General features: G+C 51.4%; 9 protein-coding genes across 9 annotated transcripts; 5 read left to right on the top strand and 4 right to left on the bottom strand.

Moving 5' to 3' along the window:
* Nucleotides 1-410: 410 nt before the first annotated feature.
* On the bottom strand, nt 411-1,739 carry A1O3_04024 (tRNA-dihydrouridine synthase 2; the record flags this gene model as incomplete). Its single annotated transcript, XM_007734155.1, has 1 exon — nt 411-1,739. The coding sequence occupies one exon, from the start codon at nt 1,737-1,739 to the stop codon at nt 411-413; it is 1,329 nt and encodes a 442-aa protein (XP_007732345.1).
* A 725-nt stretch (nt 1,740-2,464) lies between these two features.
* Nucleotides 2,465-3,576, top strand: A1O3_04023 (inorganic pyrophosphatase; the record flags this gene model as incomplete). Its single annotated transcript, XM_007734154.1, has 5 exons — nt 2,465-2,662; nt 2,721-2,740; nt 2,802-2,901; nt 2,948-3,130; nt 3,190-3,576. 5 exons carry the CDS (start codon nt 2,465-2,467, stop codon nt 3,574-3,576), a joined length of 888 nt encoding a protein of 295 aa, XP_007732344.1.
* Nucleotides 3,577-4,432: 856 nt separating this feature from the next.
* Nucleotides 4,433-6,012, top strand: A1O3_04022 (uncharacterized protein; the record flags this gene model as incomplete). The annotated part of the gene is made up of 2 exons (XM_007734153.1): nt 4,433-5,037; nt 5,100-6,012. 2 exons carry the CDS (start codon nt 4,433-4,435, stop codon nt 6,010-6,012), a joined length of 1,518 nt encoding a protein of 505 aa, XP_007732343.1.
* A 1,645-nt stretch (nt 6,013-7,657) lies between these two features.
* A1O3_04021 (60S ribosomal protein L33-B) lies at nt 7,658-8,257 on the bottom strand (the record flags this gene model as incomplete). Its single annotated transcript, XM_007734152.1, has 3 exons — nt 7,658-7,856; nt 8,030-8,135; nt 8,233-8,257. 3 exons carry the CDS (start codon nt 8,255-8,257, stop codon nt 7,658-7,660), a joined length of 330 nt encoding a protein of 109 aa, XP_007732342.1.
* A 1,638-nt stretch (nt 8,258-9,895) lies between these two features.
* A1O3_04020 (glucose-6-phosphate 1-dehydrogenase) lies at nt 9,896-11,697 on the top strand (the record flags this gene model as incomplete). Its single annotated transcript, XM_007734151.1, has 5 exons — nt 9,896-9,939; nt 10,029-10,122; nt 10,183-10,580; nt 10,639-11,525; nt 11,588-11,697. 5 exons carry the CDS (start codon nt 9,896-9,898, stop codon nt 11,695-11,697), a joined length of 1,533 nt encoding a protein of 510 aa, XP_007732341.1.
* A 3,997-nt stretch (nt 11,698-15,694) lies between these two features.
* Nucleotides 15,695-16,973, top strand: A1O3_04019 (uncharacterized protein; the record flags this gene model as incomplete). Its single annotated transcript, XM_007734150.1, has 5 exons — nt 15,695-15,899; nt 15,956-16,033; nt 16,095-16,217; nt 16,265-16,318; nt 16,372-16,973. The coding sequence occupies 5 exons, from the start codon at nt 15,695-15,697 to the stop codon at nt 16,971-16,973; spliced, it is 1,062 nt and encodes a 353-aa protein (XP_007732340.1).
* Nucleotides 16,974-17,422: 449 nt separating this feature from the next.
* A1O3_04018 (uncharacterized protein) lies at nt 17,423-17,894 on the bottom strand (the record flags this gene model as incomplete). Its single annotated transcript, XM_007734149.1, has 3 exons — nt 17,423-17,556; nt 17,621-17,712; nt 17,788-17,894. 3 exons carry the CDS (start codon nt 17,892-17,894, stop codon nt 17,423-17,425), a joined length of 333 nt encoding a protein of 110 aa, XP_007732339.1.
* A 910-nt stretch (nt 17,895-18,804) lies between these two features.
* Nucleotides 18,805-22,284, top strand: A1O3_04016 (uncharacterized protein; the record flags this gene model as incomplete). The annotated part of the gene is made up of 1 exon (XM_007734148.1): nt 18,805-22,284. One exon carries the CDS (start codon nt 18,805-18,807, stop codon nt 22,282-22,284), a length of 3,480 nt encoding a protein of 1,159 aa, XP_007732338.1.
* A 1,610-nt stretch (nt 22,285-23,894) lies between these two features.
* Nucleotides 23,895-24,452, bottom strand: A1O3_04015 (uncharacterized protein; the record flags this gene model as incomplete). The annotated part of the gene is made up of 1 exon (XM_007734147.1): nt 23,895-24,452. One exon carries the CDS (start codon nt 24,450-24,452, stop codon nt 23,895-23,897), a length of 558 nt encoding a protein of 185 aa, XP_007732337.1.
* Nucleotides 24,453-24,572: the final 120 nt, after the last annotated feature.

Genomic DNA, 24,572 nt, shown 5'->3' with positions numbered 1-24,572 from the left:
AGGTACATACCTATATGGGGTTCCATATACCTGGCCCAAAGAACCCTACTTCAACCATTGTTGTTCATGCAACGATGTCGCAGACATCCGCAGACCTTACAGCCTAGATATCCGTGTTGTTCTTCCACTTCTTTCTCTCGAGGACTCGCTTGTAGCTATCCGCGAGGCTGATCCGTCATCTCATTTCTGGCAGGGGCCGCTAAATCGTTGCCGTTGGTGTTGATTAAACCACATGGGATGGCACGGAGCAGAATTTAGAGGATCGACTCCATCTTGCTAGAGGAACTCCCTTGCAAAGCTGATTGTCGAGGCCCGCAGTATCTCATTTGTTACATTTCGTCCAAGATATCTCCTTGGCGAGCCCACGTTGCGGGCATACCGAGAGACACAAGTCCCCAAGGTCTGCATTTTCAGACTGCAACTGCCATAGCCCCTTGCCCAACACCTTCAAACCCTGCATTTTCGGCAGCAATTTCCACTTTCTGCTTCTTCGTCCGTTCTTGACTTGGATTGCAACCTGGTTCGGTTTGATGGTCGGACTGCTCCAATGCTCTCTTCTTGTCTTGTTTCTTCTGATGAGCTTCTTTGTTCTGCTGCTTGTTTTGGCGCTTGATATCTGTCTTTGTAACCTTAGGGGCATCGAGGCTCAAGATATGGTCCACCTCCTTCGCTTTCTCCACCATCTCTCCATCGGAAATCTCAAGGATTGATAGCGCCTGGCTGTAGCTCCGTGACATCTGCACAGGTTGATAGGCAGGATTCTTGCCAGGCATCAGCTGGGACAGGAGAAATTTCGTATTACTCCATTTGTTTTCCACACTGATTGCCAGTTGCAAATACTCTTTGACGACTTCCCGCCAGGACGCCACACCACCTTGATCTTTGGGCCGAAAGACGGAGGAATTAGCTTCTGCTGCTGTAGCAATCATTGCTCCGTCAACCTCGTACTCCTTTGCAATGGCAAGCCCTTCTTCTCGAGATTTAACATCTCCGTTCACTAAGCAAGCCACACCATGGTTTCTGCAGATCTCCCCAATCATGCGCAATTGATCGCGGATTGCGCGCTCTCTCGGCCTCATAGGGGTTGTCCTGCAATGGATGGTCAAGCCTACGATGCCAGTGTTACAAAGCTTGTTCACCAGCGTGGACGTCATTTCCGGCGTTTCGAGCAATCTGATCTTGACGCTGATTCCGATCTCATGAGGGATGCCGACTTTGGTGACGAGCGCAGTGAGTATGTTGCAAAGAAGGTCCGGGGTGCGCAACAGTGCCGCACCCATACCACCAGAGGTAGAAAACGGCTTCGGACAACCTGCATTCACATCGATTCCGGACACATATGGCGCAACGAGGGCCGCAGCTTGAACAGCATAGTCGGGCGAAGCCGTACCGATTTGATAGATCAATCTGTCCGATTCTCTTTTTGGGTCGATGCGAAATATGACTGACTCCTTGGGCGGTACACCAGACTTGGGATTGTTGTTTGACATCCGTGTCCACTCTATACAACCTGTCCGAGGGTTTGTTTGCTGCGTGGTACCGATCATAGATCGATCAACTGTTTCGGGCCCCCATACCAGATCTGCCCCGTATTTCAGTGCCAGTAACCGTGAAGGCAGTTCTCCCGACCGTACCATGGGTGCCAGAACCACTTTGCCTCGGTAATCAACACCTCTTCTGGGTATGGGAACGTGGGGAACAACTCGAGGAGTCGGGTCGGAAGGAGAGGGTGAAGCCATTGTGGTGGACTTGGACCAGAGGGAGGGAAATGGTTTTATGATGGATAGAGCGCGTCGTAGCAGAGACTGTGGCCGAGCAGCATGGCCGACGGTCATGTAGGGGCTTGTGTGAGTAGCGGGTGTGCTTCGTCGTTCAGAATCAACTCTGGCCGTGCAGTTTGCAACAAATGCAGTCGGCGGCCTTATCGGGAGAAAACTGGACGGTCACGTGTTGATAGAAGACAGCGCAGGCGGTGAAGGGCTAACGGGAGACGCTGATACCTCGAATTACAGGTTTCGGTCACGTCAAATTCTCGGGCTTCGATGGCTGCAACTCCCATACCTCGCCTTGAAGGACCGAGGCGGAAAGAGAACAGCAAAACCTAGCACTGCTAGTAGTCTGGCAGTAGTACATTGACATCTCCAAGGCCGTTCTGCTCTTTGCCTTCTTCATGCACATGCTTCCATCTCCCACGGCAGTCTCGAGCATTCCATTCAAGCGAAGGCTGAACCCGCGATCCTGCAGCTGCATCCGCCTCAGGTCTTTTTCTCCTCCCAGTCACCGACATTCGTCATTTCACCGCCAACCGTCAACACCCCGCGCCCTGGCTCCCACCACGGCGACTCAAAAATCCGTCTCCTCTCCTCTCCTCTCTCCCACATCCCCGACCATAGCTTCCCAACGCTCTAAAGCCATTGCTCGACACTTGGCTACTACTCCATCGTCCTCTTCCACCACGGCCAGCATGTCGTACAGCAAGCAGCAATCCGAGTACCAGACTCGGAAAATTGGTGCCCTGCACACCAATGAGTTCAGAACCTATATTGAAAAGGATGGCACTCCCATCTCTCCTTTTCACGATATCCCCCTCTATGCCAATGAGCAACAAACTGTTCTGAACATGATTGTTGAGATCCCCAGATGGACAAATGCAAAACTTGAGGTTCGTATGACATGAGCTTCACCATCATCGAAGAAAAGTACTAAATCTTGTTGACCAGATCTCCAAAGAGGAATTCCTGTATGCTGCCACCGACTCCCCGATCTTCATAAAGCACATGACCTGACACAGATGGCTCCAGGAACCCTATCAAACAAGATGTCAAGAAGGGCAAGCTTCGATTTGTGCGCAACTGCTTTCCTCACAAGGGCTATTTGTGGAACTACGGAGCCTTCCCAAGGGTGAGTGGCACTCAGGACGCATTCTCATAGTTGCTGACAGTGGCAGACTTGGGAGGATCCGAACGTTGTCCATCCCGAGACCAAGGCAAAAGGTGACAATGACCCGTTGGATGTTTGTGAAATCGGCGAACTCGTTGGCTATACTGGACAAATCAAACAAGTCAAGGTCCTTGGCGTTATGGCGCTTCTGGACGAGGAGGAGACGGACTGGAAGATCATTGTCATTGATGTAAGTTGCTGATGCTTGATTTGGCGACTGCTCGCATTTTCTGACAGGGTTGGCAATAGATCCACGACCCTCTCGCCCCCAAGTTGAATGACATCGAGGACGTCGAGCGCCACCTCCCTGGTCTCCTCCGTGCTACCAACGAATGGTTCCGTATCTACAAGATCCCAGATGGCAAGCCAGAGAACCAGTTCGCCTTCAGCGGCGAGTGCAAGAACAAGAAATATGCTGAGGAGATCATCCGCGAATGCAGCGATGCATGGGAACGTCTGATCACTGGCAAGCAACAACGTGGGGATCTCAGCCTTGCCAATGTGACAAACACCAGCTCTCCAGACCGTGTCGACCCATCTCAGCTCTCCAAGATTCCCCCTGGCCAAAATCTTGCTCCTGCACCAATTGATGGAAGTGTCGACAAGTGGTTCTTCATCTCTGGTGCGGCCGTCTAAGACGAAGCGCATCGAACATTTTGACTGATTTGATTCAGGTGCCGGAGCCACCTCAGATGATTACTCTAAATGAAGGAGGGTCGCAAACAACTCGCGCTGTCACCGGAATACAATGTCCTGGAAGAGGCTTTGATAGACAAGAACAGTTCTCTCCATGTAGAATGTGTTACCTAATGCCACGTAATTGGCTAGCAGAGCGCAACCTTGGCTTTCTAGTCTAGAGTTGTAGATCGCATTCCTTCGGATTAGGACACGTCAAGTACTAATCTAAAGTCTGGTCGCCGAACACGCGTATAGTGGGATCTGGTACTCTCGCTAGAACAAACCCCCCCTTTCTCAAATCATGGCAGCTATAATCTGTCCAGTGCCCTTGCGCACTATCGCTACACTCACTCCGACTCTGTCTGTCGCTTTGTGAGTTCAAGAACTCTCCACCAAACGTGGTCGGCGGAAAGCTGCCAGCAACACGCAGCCAGCAACACGCAGCCAGCTCTGTCCCAGATCGATACCGCTCAAAGCACTCGGTGTGCTGATGAAATGCAGACTGCGTCATGGAGCAGCACACCCTCCATCAAGGGCTCGACGGAAGCCGTTCGCATGTGTTTGCTCACCTTCTCTCTTATTGGACTACAGTATGGCCCGACGCACCCCTGCTCACAGCTTTGACGCTAACCTCGCCTGCAGATTCACCTGGGGAATTGAGATGACCTGTTAGGGACCCCGATCAATTGAGTTTCGCGGCGGTACGGAGTACTGATCTTGTGGCGCAGATGGCACGCCATACCTCCTTCAACTCGGTCTCACGAAATCGAAGACGTCGTTAGTATGGATCGCAGGCCCAATCTCGGGCCTGATCATGCAACCTATAGTCGGGGCTTATGCGGACAAATCAACCTCAAGATATGGCAGACGCAGACCGTACATGATAGTTGGCGCCCTCATCACCGGCCTGGGCCTCTTGTTACTAGGATGGACATCTGAGGCCGTAGGACTGTTCCTTGCGGAAGGGGACACTAAGAAAAATGTCACCATTCTGGTCGCGGTGCTTAGTATCTATGCTCTTGACTTCTCAGTCAATGCGGTCCAAGCCTGCAGTCGAAGTCTCATTGTCGATACGCTGCCGATCTCTCAACAGCAGGCAGGGTCGGCATGGGCATCCCGGCTCACCGCCGCTGGTCATTTGATAGGCTATTTCATCGGCACATTTGACCTGGTGAGGCTATTTCCACCTTGGTTGGGAGGAGACACCCAGTTCAAGAAGATGACGGTTATCTCGGCATTGGTCCTGTGGATTACGGTTGGCGTAACATCCTGGGCTGTTACAGAGAGGGTGAGACTTCCGGGAGACGACGATGAGACTTCTATAAAGGAGATCCTCGTCAAACTGTGGAATAGAACCACACATCTCCCACCTCGGATACAGTCCATTTGCTGGGTCCAATTTTGGAACTGGGTGGGATGGTAAGTAATACTGCACATCCCCGACATATGTGCGATCAAGCCTGACAATACTACTGCTGTAGGTTTCCATTCCTCTTCTACTCCAGCACCTTTGTGGGGGAAGTCTATTATCGGTACGAGCATTCCGCTCCTGAGCCGGGCGTGAAAGATGAGCACGATGCCCTAGGGAATATCGGGAGACTGGGCAGTGTGTCGCTGGTCCTCTTTTCGTTGATCACGTTCTGTTCGTCTGTGATATTCCCCTACATCATCCGAACTCCAGGAGAAGCAGGAGAAAAATTCACACCTCGTCCACCTCGAGCATTGGCGAAATCCGTTCAATCCCTGTTGATCAAGGCTTACAGCTTCCAACCGGACTTGACCACTGCGTGGATGTGGTCGAATCTGTTGTTCGCCACGATCACTATTTGTGCTCCCTGGGTTCATACCTTGGCTTCTGCCACAGTCCTGGTCGCTTCCTGCGGTGTGCCGTGGGCGGTCTCCTGCTGGGCTCCGTTCGGGCTACTAGGGGTGGAGATCAACAAGATGTCCTCCGGTCCACCCGCACATGTTCACGGTCCAGCTGCTCCAGGATATACCGCGGTTCGCGCTAGCATCGACGAAGACGAGGCGGACATTGCAATGAAAGATATAGCGCAAGGACGCCATGAACTTGCCGATAGTGTCCTCAAAATTAACCATCTCAGTGATCATGGTGCACATTCGTCGACGGGTGAGCTTGCAGGCGTTTATCTGGGAGTCTTGAACGTCTACACCACGTTACCCCAATTTGTCGGAACGTTCATCAGCTGGATCATTTTCTCAATGCTCGAGCCAGGCAAGAACGACAACCTTGCTGATGAGGACCCCGACCATCACCGCTGGTTAAGTCTGAAGAAGAACGCACCCAATGCGATTGCTATCTGTTTGTTCGTCGGTGCGATATGTTCTATCATCGCTGCTGAGGCCGCTAGAAGGCTGAAGCGGCTGGATTGACAGAACCATGATCCCAACTGGTCCCAGAGTCTCTCAGATCTTACGGGAGCAACATCTTGATTCTAGGAAATTAAGCATGCCTCCAAGTCCACTCCTCTACCGTGGAAATGCGTCGTCAGTTAAAGATGTACTGAACCCAAATGACGACAAACCATCAGGACACAGATTTCCCAAAAGTCATCATGAGCATAACCGCAAGGCAATCGATTATCCCAAATCAAACTTCCTTCCTCAGCTTCCCATGCACCTTGTGAGCGGGCGCTGCTTCGGACGACTCCACCAAGCACATCTCAACTAGAGGCGCCGACGGCAATGGGCATATAAGTGAGATGAGGTGGAATATCGTGGCGAGAAAGACCTTCATCGGCCAAAGAGTAGTTTCCCCGGAATCTGGAGGCCGGGGCAAGAGGCCACAACGCCAACAGACGCCGTTTTGGGACTATGATGGTCATACGAACCGCCTGCTCTCAATGGAATCCCAAGGTTCAGAGATTAATCTGCCCTTTTTTTGGAGCAAGTCTGTGGTCAGGCAGCATGGCTGAAGAACACGCACAAGCGTGTATTGTAATATGAACTCATACAACTTCTCCTGTGATATCTCCGTCTACCTTGTTTCTCTACTCTATGTTCACCTGGCTATAGTGTGCAGTGGCCAGTTCTTATTCTAGATGGACAACAAGGCAGTCTCTAGGAGCGATATACTACGAGCATAACTGGCTGTGCTTGCTGTATCAGCGTCTTAGAAGCAGAAGAGTGTCTGAAAGTTTATCTACTTATATGTAAAGTTCGCCATTGCAGTCGAAGGTTCAGGCAGGCGGCATTGAATTGACTTTCTGCTCCTACAAATATATGTTTTCGTAAATGGAAGATGTATGTCCAACAGATCTCTATCCAACTCCTCCATCGAAGCCTGATTATCATAGGTCCCCTGTATTTCGAGTCTTCAGTTGCTGGGAAGATGGCCTGTTGAGCCTACCTGCAGGTGACCCTGGCCTTCCGTTTCTGGCGAGCGTGGCTAACTGGGTTTCACCGAATCTGACGACACATGCACGACGCTGTATCATACGATAGTTCATATCAAATTCTCACGAGAGCGTATGCGCTGGGCTTAGGGTGACGGAAATCAGGCTGTTCTCAACATGCATAGACTGCAATAATATTGGCAGATCACGGTACAGCTCAGACATAAGAGGAAAGAAAGGGAGACTCGGACAACCCAGATATTGACGCTAGGAAGCCACTGGCAGAATGGTGTATCGACGGAAGATTGGGAAGATCAGGGAGTTGAAAAGCCATGATATCGCTGACAGGCCGCAGAATGCACCGCAGATGTCATCTGGGACGATTGAGCTCAACACAATAAAATGGAGTCCAACCAAGGTCAAGCTTGAATCTTTTTTGGTTCATTCCCGCGCATAGAAATCCGTGCGCTCGAAGCTGCAAGTTGTCTTGTCCATACCGTGCCATGCAATAATTCTTTCTCCGAGATCGATTCTTGTTTCCATTTTCCATCGTCTCCTCGAAGTTTATCTCCGCCTGTATCGACACCTGATCATCTGGCATTTTCATTCCCGTCAACGGACCTCCTCGCAGCGCACCAGGCTCGCGCCTCACGCACATCGCCTCCTGTCTCCTGAAAAGCAAATCATATCGAACTGGGGTAGAGCATGACTCTGACGCTGGCACCGAAGCTCTTGGGAGGCAGGTTGTGGTTGAATCTGGCTCGGACGATACCGCTGTTTCCGTGTGGTCGAACAACTTTGCCCCAGATCACTCGGATCTTGCTGCCTCGTCGTTCTTTCGAGGCTCGGTAGACGAATGCGACGCGCTTGCCCAAGTAGAACCTAAACAACAAGATGTTGTTAGCAATCCATCAATCCATCAATCCATCAATCCATTGTTCCGTTGAGAAAATTTGCTGATGCCTCGTGGCACCCATGTTCAAGGCGTTGAGACCAGTCCATCTCCATCTTCAGATTGTGCTCGTCTGGGCTGGGTATTCGAGGAAAAAACATACTTTGCGGCATTGGTGTCTTCAACTCCTTCGATCTTTAGGAGGGAGACATCGGGGTTCGTGTTGCGCTTGCCACGCTGGTAAGACAAGTGCTTGCCTTTGACGTATACTGCGGGAGAGAAGAAGCGGTCAGTTTCATTTGCGGCTCACTCCAACAGCTTCCAAAGACCAACTTCAATGTCGGACGGGGGTTCGGGTGTGCTCACATCTGTGGTTGCTGTCGGCGACCATCTTGACGGTGTTGCTGTGCAAAGGGACGAGGCGAAAAGGAAAGTTGGCGCGTCCGACAACGATGCTGATCGAAGGGATTTGTCTCTGGTGCTCGTCGTCGAAATCCCAGGATGAAGCCGCGGCCACGAAAATTGCAGGTGGACTTCAGTTGTGTGTGCACTAGCACGAATAAGGAAGACCGCGCCAAGATTTCATCTTCACGTGACTGCGGTCGGAATTGCCGCATTGCCGCATGCAACTCGAAGGTCTCCTCTCCTCTGCATTCCTTATTCAGCTGCTGTACCATTATCTATTATCTCTGCTCCGCATGGCTTCCATTCTATTCTTGTTGATATTCAGTGGTACGTAACTTGGATTGTCTCGTCCCGCAACTGACTCCAGTAGACTGCGGACCCTCCTAGTGGTAGCACAGTAATCTAGGTGTCTGCAGTGCCTAGCTTGCAAGATCCGGTCCAAACCCCGAGTGCGAGCGCTGCCTCTCGTATCTCACCCGGCGGGATGCTCTCGGCGATAACTCACAATACCGTGTTTGTCTCCCGAACGCAAAGATTTGGGGTATGGCTCCGGTGGTCGGCCGGCTGCAAGGCGCCGAGCGGAATGCAGAATAGGCTAAGCTAATCCCAACAACTTGAAGAGTGCCATCGGTTATTGAGGGTAGGCTTCCGTTTGCTTCGCCAGCAATGATATCCTTCCTCGGAAACAGAGTGATACAACTGTGCTTGCTTGAGATACTTCGTGAGATGGTATGGAGTATTCGTACTCTGTATAAGTGCACCAATCCGGTAGCATCTGAGAATTGCAGAAAACGACTGGTTGCATACTGTTAGGTAGTAGTAGGTAGCTAGGCACCATAGGTAATCAGGGCGATTACATAACGCCGGGTAAATGACCAAGCGGCTTCATCCCAGGAAGGGTGCCAGGACTGCGAGGGGCACAGGAGTCATACTGACCAGCCAACTATTCCGCCGCAGCTGGGACCTTGACAGGATAGATACGGTCGTAACCATAGGCCGGGAGGGGTTAGGAAAAGGCGGCCGCAATCAGTTGTATGCTGACTGATTTAGTGACGACAGCTCGAGCACCGGGACACCAGGGACAGTGCTATAATAATAACATGGTTGTTGATAACTGGTTTCAGCCGCCTGGTCTATGTCTCTTTCCTGTCCTTTGTCTCTCGGATTCCGTCGCACCCTACAAGCTCACGACCCTGCTCTGGATCCCGCTCCAACCGAGTCCGCAACATCAGCGAGACACCTACAATTGATTCCGTTTGACGTCAGGCTCACAGCCGGCAGATAAACGCAGCTTGCAGAAGCTTGAAGCACCCCATCCTCCAATAATAGTGATAGGTGATAGATCCTTGGGGCGGGCGAACCTCCCACCGCGGGCGGACAACAACCACACTCCCTACGCTCTACTCTCACAAATTCCTCGCTGCCCCACCATCAGCACCTCTCGTACCCGCCCATCGATTGAGAGTGAACGCCCGCCGCAGTTAAACTATTTTGTTTCCGAGCCAGCTTTGTCATTGTGCCCCAAGCCTCACCTCACATAACGCCAACCTTTAATCTCCTGTCGGGCCCTCTGATTCCTCTCTGTCCATCTGCTCTCATCACACTCGATCCGATCTCCTTCATCATGGCCGACACCGTGGTTCGTCCTGAGGATCCTGACAATGCCGGGTGAGTTCTCCGAGCCCCATCCCAACCTTTCTCACCTCCCCCACACTGCTTTTCAAATCAATCCGCGGGCTGACCTCGTTGTGTCACAGCACCGTTGAGTTAAAGGATAATACTGTCATCATCGTTCTCGGCGCTTCCGGCGATCTCGCAAAGAAGAAGACATTCCCCGCGCTATTCGGCCTGGTGAGTCGGCGCTCCAAGGTCAATGTCAATAGTGCGTGCTTGTCGCTGACGCAAGCATAGTTCCGCAACAAGTTCCTGCCCAAAGATATCAAGATCGTCGGATATGCTCGAACAAAGATGGACCACACCGAATACCTCAGGAGGGTCAAGTCCTACATCAAGACGCCGACGAAAGAATCGGAGGAACAACTCGAACAATTCTGCTCAATTTGCACCTACATTGCCGGCCAGTATGATAAAGACGAGTCTTTCCAGGCTCTGAACCAGCACATTCTCGAGATTGAGCAGGGCCGGGAGGAAGGAAACAGAGTCTTCTACATGGCCTTGCCTCCCAGCGTCTTCATCACAGTCTCTCAACATCTCAAAAGAAACTGCTACCCCAAGAAGGGTATCGCCAGAATCATCATAGAGAAGCCTTTCGGCAAGGACTTGGCCAGCTCACGGCAGTTGCAGAAAGCGTAAGCCTTGCCTTGTGACGTTTTTGGCTGCCCTATATCAATGCTAACTCCTAGCTAGTCTCGAGCCCGATTGGAAAGAGGAAGAGATCTTCCGTATTGATCACTACCTCGGAAAGGAGATGGTCAAGAACTTGCTCATTCTCAGATTTGGCAACGAGTTCCTAGGAGCCACCTGGAACCGAAACCACATCGACAATATCCAAATCACCTTCAAGGAGCCTTTCGGAACCGAAGGGCGAGGTGGTTACTTCGATGAGTTTGGCATCATTCGCGATGTCATGCAGAACCATCTACTACAAGTCCTCACCTTGCTCGCCATGGAACGGCCCATTTCTTTCTCCGCAGAAGATATTCGTGACGAAAAGGTCAGAGTGCTTCGAGCTATCCCAGCCATTGAGCCCAAGAATGTCATCATCGGCCAATACGGAAGGTCTCTAGACAGCACCAAGCCAGCATACAAGGAAGACGACACAGTGCCCAAAGACTCGAGATGTCCAACATTCTGTGCCATGGTTGCCTTTGTCAAGAACGAGAGATGGGACGGTGTGCCTTTCATCCTGAAGGCTGGCAAGGCGCTCAACGAGCAAAAGACCGAGATCCGGATCCAATTCAAGGATGTGACCTCGGGTATTTTCAAGAACATCCCCCGCAACGAGCTTGTTATTCGCATTCAGCCCAACGAATCTGTCTACCTCAAGACCAACTCTAAGCTGCCTGGGTTGTCCATGCAAACCGTCGTCACCGAGCTAGATCTCACGTACAGACGCCGGTTCTCGGACCTGAAGATTCCCGAGGCATATGAGAGCTTGATTCTTGATGCCATGAAGGGCGATCATTCCAACTTTGTCCGTGACGACGAGTTGGACGCCTCTTGGAGGATCTTCTCTCCTCTCCTGCACTATCTCGATGAGAAGAAAGAGATCATTCCAATGGAGTACCCTTACGGTAAGTGTCCGTTCGCATCCCCTGATCAGACTCCCAACCACTAATCATTCTTGATTGCGTAGGCTCACGTGGCCCGGCTGTCCTTGACGACTTCACCGCCTCGTATGGCTACAAATTCAGCGATGCGGCAGGCTATCAGTGGAACACTGAGAGCACACCTAACAAGTTGTAGCCTGGCCGGGAGTAGTGGAGATACGGACTTGAGAATGTGACGCACATGGTCTTGGGGAAGTCTCAGCTTACAGTTGATTGCAAAGAGTATCCACGAAAGATTACATTGCTGGATCGGAGCACTAACGGCTGGGTATGCTGGACAAGATCGGAATTCACGATGGCGGGCTGACGGCATTCTCAATTGAGGACGACCCATAACATGACCTACCTTGCCTGATCGTAGGTTTAGACATACAACGTATGTGCATAAAAGCGAACCAACGTGTGAAGCTCTCGCAACATATGGTGCCTCTCGTAAGTGACTTGTCTGCTTCATGCACACGAGGAATCTAAAGACTTTTGTGAGCTTGGCTTGGAAGCATTGCTGCATTGCCTTGAAAGCCATGCAATTGCATAGGGTGCAAATGTAAGACTGGTGCAGTGTTGTTTGACCAGGAGGGGTGTAGATAGTAGGGGAGTAGATGGTAGATCATCGATGCCTCAGGTCAACTACTGTAGTGGCAGTAGCTCTGCTGATGTCCTCGGCCGAAGCGTGGCCCTTCCCGTGGCCGCGGTCCTTTCTTCGTCAGTTGATATTTGCTGGCCAGGTACTCCTCTCATATTGGTGGGTGAGCCGACGCAAGCCACTAGTATTGGTAGCCTCAGGCGTGAAAGTTCCTTGGGTTCTCGCTGATGTTGGCAGGCAGGCCGAAAACGGGCAGTGGTCTATATGGACATGGACGAAGTTTCGCTAGACGTGATCGCCATCCGGGGAGGGGAGAGGAGCCCATTCCATCGCCAGGCCAATTTACATTGTACATGGGCACAAACAGATTGGGGGAGACTCCTTCAATGTCAGACCAAGTCAGAACACTGAGTGAACATAACCTGTGACTTCCATTGTTCATCCAGCTGCCATGAAACCATCATCTTGAGCCAGGAATTGGCTTTCGCCGGTGAGAAAGCCAATAAGTTCGTCGTATGGTAACCTGGTCTTCGTCGCGAGAATTGTGCATCAGTCTAGTAAAGCTGATCGCTCTCGATCAAGAGCAACACGGTTGTCCAGCTGCACTGATTAACATGTGTGGTGTATGTTTGTTCAATTGCTGCTCTTTTCGTTTTCTCTTGCACGGCCAATATCCCCTCTCTCCCATCCTTCTGACCTCGGGTCCAAGAAAAGGGAGACACGTAAAGTCGTTGGGGTTAGGATGTGGGTGCTGAAGCGTGCTTGACCGAGCATGTATCAAACTCGCCGCAACTGAGATTAGTTAAAGCATCAAAACTCTTTAAGAAGGTTGTTACCCGACACTTTTCCAGCGGAGCACATAGTATCATTATCAGTGATGCTCCTCGCCCTGCGCATGCCATCTCGTACATAAGGCATTTTAAATTGGCCAGTTAAAACATCATCGCAGTCTTGACCTAGTGAAAAAATCAATGAATGCTCCTTAACCAGTGTCTCATCAAAGCAGCCCGATGACCTACACAACTTTATGCCGCAGACAACGATCTAGGCACTAGAAGCATTTATTGTCCGAAAACCCGAGACTTAAGATCCAAGTTTTGAATTGCAAAGCAGCCCCTTCCGATGTTGGACGGGCAAAGCTCACTGAAATCCACCTTGCTCTTCTTCTGCTCGCACTGGATTCTGCGTCCAGGATGTTATTATATACGATCGTACTAAGGTCGAAGCTAGAATCACTGGTGCCAAATTATAGTATGTTTGTCGTAGCATAGGTTAGGTATGCATGCAAGCACTAGTCCACGATAGGTGATAAGGAAAATGGATCCGGGATCAGTAGCACTCCGTAGTGCCAACTGGAACGGATCGCTGTGGCTGTGGCTGGTGCACGAGTGCTAGCTACGGAGTTGTATGCAACGCGGCCTTCTTGTTCCTTCGTATTCCAGTGCAGAGGGACCTTCTAGGCTTCGATATAGTTCCAGACCTAAGGCGATTACCGAAGCAAAACATTCCAGAGGATAGCATGGAGTAGACTGAGGTAAGCATGGATGGAGTATCCATGGTGGCTTTGGAAATACCGGACAGTCGCGGCCGTTGACCTAGAGTGCAAGTAATGGGGGGATCTTCGCTTCGAGAAACCTCCATCATCGAATCGACTATTGAATGCATTTCTCCGCAAAGTGACCAAGCTTGCGGAAACTGCTGTCGAAGGACCAAGCAGACTTTGTCAAAGAAGGTTAAAGATGGCCGGATCCGCAGCGGAGGACGGAGAATGTCTCAGAAATCATGATGCAAAGGTGCGTGAGGTTGCGGGTCGGTTGCATGATAAAGCTAGGGCCCGAGCTGGAGGCTGTACGGAGTACAGTGTATGGACTTCTAACACCTTCTGATGGGTGAGTGGGCCAGAGGCAGTCCAGAGAAGAACATTGCGTGAGCAAGACCTGGCCTGTACCATAATGGCAGCCAGAATGTATTTTTCCTTGCAAGGCCGCGCGTCAGCCGGCCGAAGGATTGTCAAATGCGAAACAGCGACAAGTGTGGAAATCTGGTTACAACATAGAGAATGGAACACCTCATTCGTCGACACTGGGGATTTGACGTAGACGATCGGGCGAGGGAGATCGACTCCAGGGTCGGTGTTACACCCACGCAGTTTGTCTGAGAGAGGCATTTGCCGGATGGCAGTTCGCGACAGATGAGGTTTGCGGGAATGCCTGCTGGAGCAGCTTGGTCGGCGTCAAAGGATTGTTCTGCCTGACAGCTCTTTAGCCTCCCTCTAGCCAGGGACGACATGAGGGAAAAAGTCCTCCGTGCGGGAGGACACCGGATGTTGCAGGCAGCGAATAACAGGGGTGGCCACTGACCAGGGCAGCTGATGGCGTGGTGTGCAGGGGGAGCTAGCTAGAGCGTGTGGTTCAATCGCAGGTGAGTAGTGGTCGACCACGGAGCTGGAAGGGACATAGGATGGAGCAGGCGAGAAAAGTTTAGCACCAACTGGTATCGATAGAAAAAAGGCCGCGCAAATCATGGCGAATGGAGGCAGCGGACTCGATGGCAGTGGAGGAAGCGCAGGCTGGCGGTAGCAATATTATTTAGTTGGCAGCGGGCGCAGGCGGCTGCGCAGTACGACATAGTACACTATTTAGGACTAGCCGCTGGCTACGGTCAGGTTAGCGAGGGTGTGAGTGGTCCACAGCAGATAGAGTAGCGGAGCCATGCCCCAGCCAGTCTAGCGGTCGGCACATTCTTTGGCGTTGGGGCCGACGCCAGTAGTTTGCCTGCGCAGCATAACTCCTATGCCCTCCACCTCCACTGGTGACAGCAACAGCAGAGTAGATATCCGGCATCACCACCACCCAGTACCACGAACGCTTTCTTATACAACACACGTAACGTGCGCCCAGCTTCAGGTTTTCCAAGGCCTTTCTTTACCTGGACTCGAATAGGATCCAGAGTCTCACGGCTTCAGTCTGCGTTTCGCGCCTTCGTTTTACCCAATTCCGCCTTCCTCTCTACGCTCGCTCACCACTTATCCACCGCGACCAGCCCTCTTTCCGCCGCTTCTTGGATCGAGCCTGCGCGTCGATCACAAGTACGAGCTCAAGAGCACCTGCTCATCGTATCATACTGCGCCTCACTGGTACCTCAGTGATACCTCATCACCCCTGTATCTAGTGTCTGGGCCACCCGCCGCGACCTGAAACAGATTCTCACCACCACCAATATCCCGGTCAACGTCCCCGGCCACCCGATCGACGACCAGTCCACTTTAGTATCAACGCTCGTCAGACACATCAGACACAAACAGGGAGCCACGACATAGTTCATCCTCCACATCACTCGCTGCCTGTCCTGGCCCGAGTGTTCTCTGTTCCTTCTCTATTTGCCAACATCGAGCAGTCGCGCTCACTCTGCTACTACACGACCACCAGCACACCGATCTCTCACCCAACCTAACTACCTCGCATCCTTCACTCCCAGGCTGCGTTATTCGTCCCGGTTTCAGATTGCAACTATCCCAACAACCACTGTCTAAAAAGCCATCACCGGCACCATGACAACCACTTCCCCCCCAACCTCACCACAACCATATCCCGATGCCCGTGCACGGGCTCCAACTATCATGAGCCTATCCTCCCAGAGATCTCGCCGAAGCAGTACCTCTACGAACAAACTCGAGTTGGCAGAGACTGCAAAGGATAAGAGGAGGTTAAATACGAAGGCTGACCCTTCGAAGGCTTTGAATGAGGCCACTCCAGGTCAGTCTAATTGCTTCTACTTTTCTGGCTTTCAAACCATTGACTCAGTCTCGCAGCGGAGCAAGCACAGGAAGAATCAACTGTCGAGGACCTACGGAGAATGGTGCACAAGGACCATGAAGGCAATCTCATCAGTGAGTTCCATATCCTCATCATCCCTTTTCGCCAGCACGGTGCACTGACTTTGATCCATAGCTGACCCCGATCGTTCAAACCCTACTCGTCATCGTCTAGAACGCCCTCTTGACACCATCCGAGCGTTCAACGCTGCCGCAGAAGGGACGAGCACCCGTCGATCGTCCTTCAACACTCGACCATGTAAGTCCATAACTTTTCTCAAAGGTTTTCCGCGCTAACTCTTGTAGCATCCCAAGCCGGTTGGAACGGCGAAGCAAACCGTCGCGCAAGCTACTATTCCAGTAAGCATTGCCCCCCAAACTAATCCTCCTGGTCTCATTCTGACTTTTCCCAGATGGTGGATACTCACCTCAGCGACCACGTCCTTCTCCGGGTGGTGGGTACTATCGCAATTCCTCCTACGGAGTAGGCCCACAAACCTCGCTCGAGGAAACTCCAGGATCTGCCCACATGTACGGTCGAAATATGCGTCAACATTCGAACGGGCACCAGACCGGTTATCCGAGCGGTGACAGCCCAATATCTGCGCACTCGTATCAGCAATCTTATGAAACCATGACCTCCGGCTCCGATGAATATTCGAAATCCACCAACCCAAGTTCGCAAAACAGCTCTTTCGATCAACTGCACCAGCTCCGCAAGCCCGAAGAGTATATGGCAGACAACCCCTACGCAAACGACATTCGCTTCAATGGAGTATCTCCACACAAGCCACTTTCGCCGTACGGCATGGGCAATGGCCATCCTGGGCAAGACACCGCTTCGCCGCCACCGATGCAACCTATCGAATATGCGCCCAACAACCCTCGTCAACCAATCAAACTCAACGGTTCGCCATCTGACCCCAACTCCAGTGCTCCGGCTCCGCCAACTATGACGACCACTTCGAAGAAACATAGCTGGATCAAACGCAGGTTCAGTCGCCGCGACAGCTGATGAGGCTATCAAGGAGCCAAGCAGTGTCGTCGTTCCTTTCGGCATATTTCTCGGTGCATATTCTGGACTCTCACCATGTGTCTGGGCGCTTGGGACCTCGGACTTGGCATACATAATGCAAACCGTCCTCTTCAAGGAGAGCTTTCTCATGATAATGTTTGATGTAATGTCGATGAATATTGGGATTAGGGCTGGATCGGTTGATGGTGGCTATGACTGGCGATGCTCAGGGGAATATACGTTGCAGTTCGGGAGATCCAGGAGCACTCGAGGCAGAAGGTCGACCGCGGGAATGATGCTGTTCTTCAGTATATTGTGCAGGTCGCACACATTTTATAGCTAGAAACAACACCCAGGGCAAACAAGTCCAAGTTTTCAGAAAATGACTGGTCAATCGTACGGGTAGCAGTGCTGGCGTGCTCTCTCCTTGTCCCGTATGAGATTATGCATTACTGCGCCTTTTTGCGCTTCTTTTCGTCCTCCAGTCTGTCGGTCTGGTCTTCTTTCATCGCCACTATAATGTAGGCAAATAAGACGACATTGGCCATGATTGCTGCAAGTGCGCCAGCATATGTCGCATTGCCTGGTGGAACATCAGTTCCCAATCTTCTCAACAGGTTCAAACAGATGAGAAGGCCACGCCCTACCTCGAAAAAAGACATCGACGGACAGAAAATATGACCCAATGGGGATACATATCATAGCCAGAGTGAAGCCAAGTAACTTGTAAATGACAGAGCTGCGGCAGGTTAGATGTCTGACACGGACTCGCTTTCCGCCAGATATCGATGGCAGGGACGTTCATTCCACTTACGCTGGCACTGCCGGTGCGGTTTGAGAGACTTGGATCGAGATCGACGAAGCACCTTGCGCGTCGGACGTGGTCTTTTCGGAGGGGTTGTTTCGTCTTGTTGCCGCCATTGTACCTGTACTGCCACCTTGGCCGAGGTTTGGAGGGGTTGAATGGGTTTCTCCGCTGGACTCTTGTTAGGTATTTCTTTGTGTGGTGCTGTGTACTCGTACGCACGGAGGACTTGAGGAGGGTGCAAAGTCTGGGAGCTGGATCTGATAATGGCTCTCAGCCTTGGCAGCAGAAGACGAGTAAAAACTGCCTGGCTCAGGTGTGGCTCACCCTGGCCGTGCCGCTTTTATACATACATACTCACCCTCCTCTCGAAAGGCACATGAAGGCCTATATTTGTCCTAAAAATATAGGAGAGCAAAAACAATAGTTTATAGACGCCTCGGGAGGGACTCGAACCCTCAACTTTAAGATTAAAAGTCTTACACGCTAACCAATTGCGTCACCGAGGCTTTTCTGATCATTTTTCGGACAGTAAAACTTATATTCTGACTTAGTTCATGCCAAGACTAGCTCACGTGGTTCGCTCCGGTCAGTACTAGGTACGGAGTACGGAGTAGTACAACTGCATATAGGGCCGCGTCTTTCTCGTCCCGATCGTGTTACTAAGGGGCATTTTACTCGATCTGGCATGGCATGACGCGCTACGCGTAAACCTCGCTAAAATTTAAGTGATGGATTCGAGGGGGCCCCTGTTGCTCGTTGGCATTTGAACTTACCGTGGACTTGCATTGGAATGAGTCTCGCAGGCGAGCAAGGACTGCCTTGGATTACATCCCACAGGGTTTTATAGCATTCATCATGCCCTCATACTAATCCAGACCCTGACTTGACCATCGGAGTTTAGGACTCTATTTGCCCGCGATGCCATCCCACGATTCACCGCCGCAGTCAGATAATGAAGCATTTAACCATATGTACAATCCTCCTCACGAAACAGTCGAAACCCTCCCCCTTCGACGACCTCACATGAGCGACTCTGACGGCACGGACGACGAGGCGATGGACACCTTACCACTCCCACCTGTGAACACCGGTCGACAAACGCAACCTACTCAGATCATAGATCGAGTCCCGCAAACCATGTCTTCCTCACCCGCCAAAGCCTCAACCGGATTTGTACAGGTTGCTGCATCCTCCCCTATCGCCACACCGACGGTGAATCGCAAGCCTGCTAGCATCCTTGCAAGCGTGATGGCTCCCGCTGGCACTGCCTTCAGAAAACCATTCGTTGCCGTTCAGCCACGGCCTCCAGCCATCACTATCGACAGCGACGACGAGGGTCCGACCTATCTAGGGGGCTCTTCAGACAGCGATGGACCAAGTGTGAGATCGAATGACATCAAAACGTCTACGTTTGTGCGGAAGAACCACACCACGGAAAAGATCCCAGAGTCCCCGCAAGTACACAACAACGGCCGCAGTCGTTTTATGGAGATTGCGGCGAGATCTATATATCAGTCTTCGCCAGATCAGTCGCCTGGTTCCGCCGCGACCAAACGCTCCGCAGATGTTAGTGCCAACGCATATGGAAACGTCTCCAAGAAACCCCGTCAGACCGGCCCATCTCGCGCCCTACCAATGTCGCCACCGAAGAAGCAACCCGAAATGGAGTTGGATGACATCAGTGACTACAACATGAGACAGAAAGTTAAGCGCATTATGTCCATGGTCAGGTCAGTGTCAATACGCGAATGTTACGCGACCTTGCAATCAAAACGTGGCAATTTCGATGATGCTGTCACTGAAGTCCTGTTGATGAGTGAGAAACGGCAGGAAAATAACCCCAAAAATGCAGTCGATCTGACAGGTTCGGAGGACGAGTTGATGCCAACTCCTGTCGCGAGGAAGCATTCACCAATGCCGCCTGGCAATGCAGCCAGGCAACAGGCTAAGGCACCTCAGAGGTCTATTGCAGAAAAATGGAGCTCGACCCAGAACGTCAGGAAACCTTCAAAGGCAATAGATGTCTTTGATACGCCGCCACCACAGAAGAAGCGAACGCTCGTGCGTGGTCGAAGACGCTCTTCTTCCTTGGCGCCAGAAGATGAAGTCGCCAGACCTCCGTTGAAACCTATCCTCATTGCTGAGTCAGAGGATTCCGATGAGGCAGAGTCAGAAATTAGCTCTGGAGGTGAGGACAAGAACTCATTCCAAAGTCGTGTGCTTGAATTTTTCAACACCTGTTCCGTCGCCGACATGGCAGATATTGCGTCCATCACTCGCGACGTCGCCGAACATTTCATCTCCCAGAGACCATTCAAAAGCCTCAATGATGTTTCCAAAGTCCATTCCCCTAACCTGAAGCCCTCCAAGGGGAGGAAGAAGACCGCCCCTCTAGGAGAGAAGATACTGGACAAGGTTGAGACAATGCTACAGAGCTATGAAGCCGTGGACTATCTCGTCAAGCAATGTGAGAGTTTAGCCAAACCCTTGGCCACTGAAATGAAAAACTGGGGCGTCAACTTATATGGCTCTCAAGAGGGAGAGCTCGAAATCGTTTCACTGCAAGGGGCACAGCGATCGAGTCACGATTCTGGAATTGGAACCCCAGTAAGTGACGAGGATCGTGATATCGTCAAGAGACCGGCATCCAAGTCTTTCATTGGCCAGCCATCAATCATGTCGCAGGACATCCAGATGAAGGACTATCAAATTGTTGGGGTGAACTGGTTGAATCTCTTGTACAAGAGAAGTCTGAGCTGCATTTTGGCGGACGATATGGGTCTGGGAAAGACTTGCCAGGTCATTGCATTTTTGGCCAACCTTCTCGAGCAGGGGCGAAAAGGACCGCATCTCATCGTCGTGCCTGCTGCAACTCTCGAAAACTGGCTGAAAGAATTCAAGCGTTTCTGTCCGACTTTGAATGTCGAGCCATACTATGCCACCAATCCGAACGAGCGGGTTGCATTGAGAGAGAACATGGAAGCAGCTCGAGCCGACATCAACGTGATTGTTACGACATACACTTTAGCTAAAGGCAAAGAAGACTTCCCTTGGCTGAAGAACTTCGGCTTCGACTGCACAGTGTACGATGAAGGGCATTACTTGAAAAATGCGGAGTCTCAAGTCGCCAGTAAACTGGTCAGAATACAGTCGAATTTCCGCTTGTTACTCACTGGGACACCCTTGCAAAACAACCTGAAGGAACTCATCAGTCTACTTGGCTTCCTCATGCCTGCCATGTTCAAGGATAAGTCTTCCGAGCTGACCTACATATTCAAACATAATGTCAAGGCGATGGACGACAACCACGAAGCATTGCTTTCCAGCGAAAGGATCAAACGCGCAAGAAGTATGCTGACCCCATTCATATTGAGACGGAAAAAATATCAGGTGCTGAAGGACTTGCCTAAAAAAGAACGCCGCGTCGAGTATTGTGATATGACCCCTGCACAGTCAGAGCTGTATCAAATGTGCCTTGACAAAGCTTACAGTATTCGTGAACGGAAAGAGAGGGGGGAGAATGTCACGAACGAGTCGGCAAACATACTCATGAAACTGAGGCAGGCGGCAATCCATCCTATGCTCTTCCGCAGGCTGTATCCGGACAAGGTCCTGCCACGCATTGCAAAACAATGCTTAAAGGTTGACATGTGGCGCGAATCCAACCCTGACCTCATCGTCAGGGAGCTTGAGGCTTATTCCGACATGGAAATTCACGTCTTATGCGACCAACACTCGGAGCTCAGACGGTTTGCACTCCAGAACGACGAATGGCTAGACAGTGGGAAGATTAAGAAGACGATGGAATTGCTACGCAAATTCATGTCGGAGGGTCATAGGACGCTCATCTTTAGCCAGTTTGTTATGGTCCTCGACATTCTCGAATTAGTTCTTCAACACGAGGCTGTTGAGTATTTCCGACTCGATGGCAACACGAAGGTCTCTGAACGACAGGATTTGATCGACGAATTTTCGGCCGACGACAACCAAACCCCTGTTTTCATGCTCAGCACTAAGGCAGGCGGCGCTGGAATCAATCTCGCAAAGGCCAATAAAGTCATTGTCTTCGATAGCGGCTTCAACCCTCAAGATGACATCCAAGCTGAAAACCGTGCTCATCGAATCGGCCAGGTCAAGGACGTCGAGGTGGTCCGATTGGTCACCAGAGGGTCTGTCGAAGAGCAGATCCACGCAATGGGCCTGACCAAATTGAAGCTTGACGAACAGGTTGCCGGTGAGGGGACAGAGGAGCAGTCGAGGCAAGAAGGCGAAGATACAGACAAAGAGATTGAAGGACGTATGATTGTGGAAGAGATGCTTTTTCAAAAGCTCGACCAAGAGCCGATCGAACAAGTCAAAGCCGAAGCTGCGAGCCCAATCAAGACGAAGCCTACTGGAAAGAAGTATGCCCATGGCGAAGAACTAGATGTGACAGACGGCAAGGATAACACGTCGCACCGTCGTAGGGAAAGCGTTGATTTACCGACACGAGAGAAGACTTGAATGTCAAAGCGGATATGATGGCGTGAGTTGGATGGATACTGTCCCAGGCGCGTTACTGGACCCGTTGGAAATGATAAGCCTGAAATGGGCTTGGTGAGCGTTCATGTTACATATGTTCGTTGAGCAGCCACTCTTATCCTGCAGGGATTGCACCTCATCACCTTGTGGTGCATGTAAATGCAAAGATCATTCCTGGAACCGATCTTGTACGATTGGAGCCGGCTCATCTGCCATGGAACGATTCACATACTACCTGGTGCTGGAATTATGGTTTTCTACTACTGATCATCCATGTTCGACATTACCAGCCCTATTCACGGACGTCTATGACCGTATCAAGGTTTGTATGCGATCCAAGTTCTCCCCGTGCCTTCTAAAACATATCCTCACTCCCTGCCTTTCATCTGTCTGTTCGTCGCTGGCTGCTGTTGTAGTTGGCAGATATCCCCATGTCAACCCCGACCAGCCATTCACGGTAGGCAACTGCTCCGTCTGATTCTGAAGCCAGCAGGACCGTTCCGAGCCTCTTCGAAGCCCAACACCTTTGACCAGAGTAATCAGTGTCGCACTGCATTTGCATTCACTTTCCAGTTCTCTCTTCAAGATCCAACCGAGCCAATACATCCCCATCATTGGATTGCGGAAAGAGTCTCCTCCTTCCCCTGTCTCGAGTTCATCCTTTCATGGCCACTCGCAATAGGTGTGCAGGAAGAGGTCCTTGCCGGTCCCTTATCGACATCTCATACGGGACCGAACAATTTTCATGTATGAGGCGAATTCCCTCATTATTCCGTCTCACAATACTTTTGCAAAGGCCACGTATGGCAAGCCGGTCAGAAAGACTCTTCGCCGACCAGATGTCTGTCGAGGCCCTCGGACTGTATGTTCATCGCAGGCGAGGCTGTGGACTTCTAGGTTAAAGGGGGCGGCTTGGCACAGCGTTGGCAGCTTGAATGCTGAGTTGGAATTGAAGCTTCCAATCCTGTATCTCTGCACACTGCAGCGAGGGAGGGGGGACCTGGTCAGGATCAACAGCCGCTCCGCTAAGCGCGTGGTCATGTTAGTACTAATACTAACTGCTTTCCATGAGACTGGTAACTCTGACTATAACGGTATATGCGGTTATAGTTATACATTATAAGGGATGGCATCAGAAGCTCAGATTGATGGAACGGCACTGCCCTGATATCACAAGGTTCGGAAGCGAGACGCAGCCATGAGTTTGAGCTATCTGGCCTGGCACAGAAACTCGGATGTTGCCTTTCAGAGGCGCTTCTGCACGAACCACTGCCGGACGCGAGAGCATCCGCTAGCGCAGTTCGGCGCATAAAGTCCACTTCAAGCGAAATAGATCCCAGACATATCGGGCGGGCGGGACGAGGCTATTGCTATGCAGCGCCAGATAGCGTGATAGGGTGGACATGGTGTATCTCAGCATAGTTCGTGATCAACGCCTGTCGCGCCAGATATCCTCGCAGTCGATGTAAGATATTGGCATCTTGCAAGAAGAGTCGACTGATTTGCATATTTGTGTTGTCTCGCCCGAGCAAATCCGCTACCGCAGTCCGCACAGACCGGAGTGAAGCTGATGAGATCACACGGCCTGGGCCTCAAGCTGGTCTTCGTTTCACAAACTCCTCCAAGTCGCTTCTGGTAACGACGCCGAGCACGAACTTCCTGCCTCCATCGGTGACCACCGCGAAATCTTGAAGTTCACCAGTCGCCAACGGCCCGATATTCTCGAAAAAACCTTCGAGTTCCCACAGCTCTGTCTCCATTGTGATGACCTGATATCTTTTCTCTCCCCGGCGCTGGAATCTCACCACGGCTTTCGAGACGGGATCTGAGGGTTGCAGTTGCTTGGATTCGAAAAGGTGCTTGAGTTTCGAGATGGGCAAGTAACCTAAAAGAGACCGCGTGTTTTCCGACAGCACCGTGAGATGGGAATAGTCGTGAGAAGAGGCGGATAGCATCGCTTCTGCCAGCGAGGTGCTTGGAGACGTGGACAGCGCAGGTGGAAGGTCTAGGTCTGCAACAGTGGCACCGCGATATTTATCCGCCCATGCCGACAGTTTTGCGGAGTGTTCGTCCTCCTCGGGAGGTAGCCCGTTGGACTGAGGAACGATGGTTTGGCCCAGAGGAACACCTTGTTCGAGAACGTGCGTCATGTTGGCTGGTTCGGCGGGAGAGGGAAGAAGAGAGAAGAGAGACAGACGGTTGGTCGGAGAATGTCTGGTATACCTTGTGCAGAGTGGCATGGAGAAAACAAGACTCGAGGCTCAGGCAGC

The sequence above is a fragment of the Capronia epimyces genome, assembly GCF_000585565.1.
Source record: "Capronia epimyces CBS 606.96 chromosome Unknown aczIQ-supercont1.3, whole genome shotgun sequence".
NCBI classification, from domain to species: Eukaryota; Fungi; Ascomycota; class Eurotiomycetes; order Chaetothyriales; family Herpotrichiellaceae; genus Capronia; species Capronia epimyces.
The sequence above is the reverse complement of the archived record's forward strand: the minus strand, read 5'-3'. Positions and strand labels throughout refer to the sequence as shown.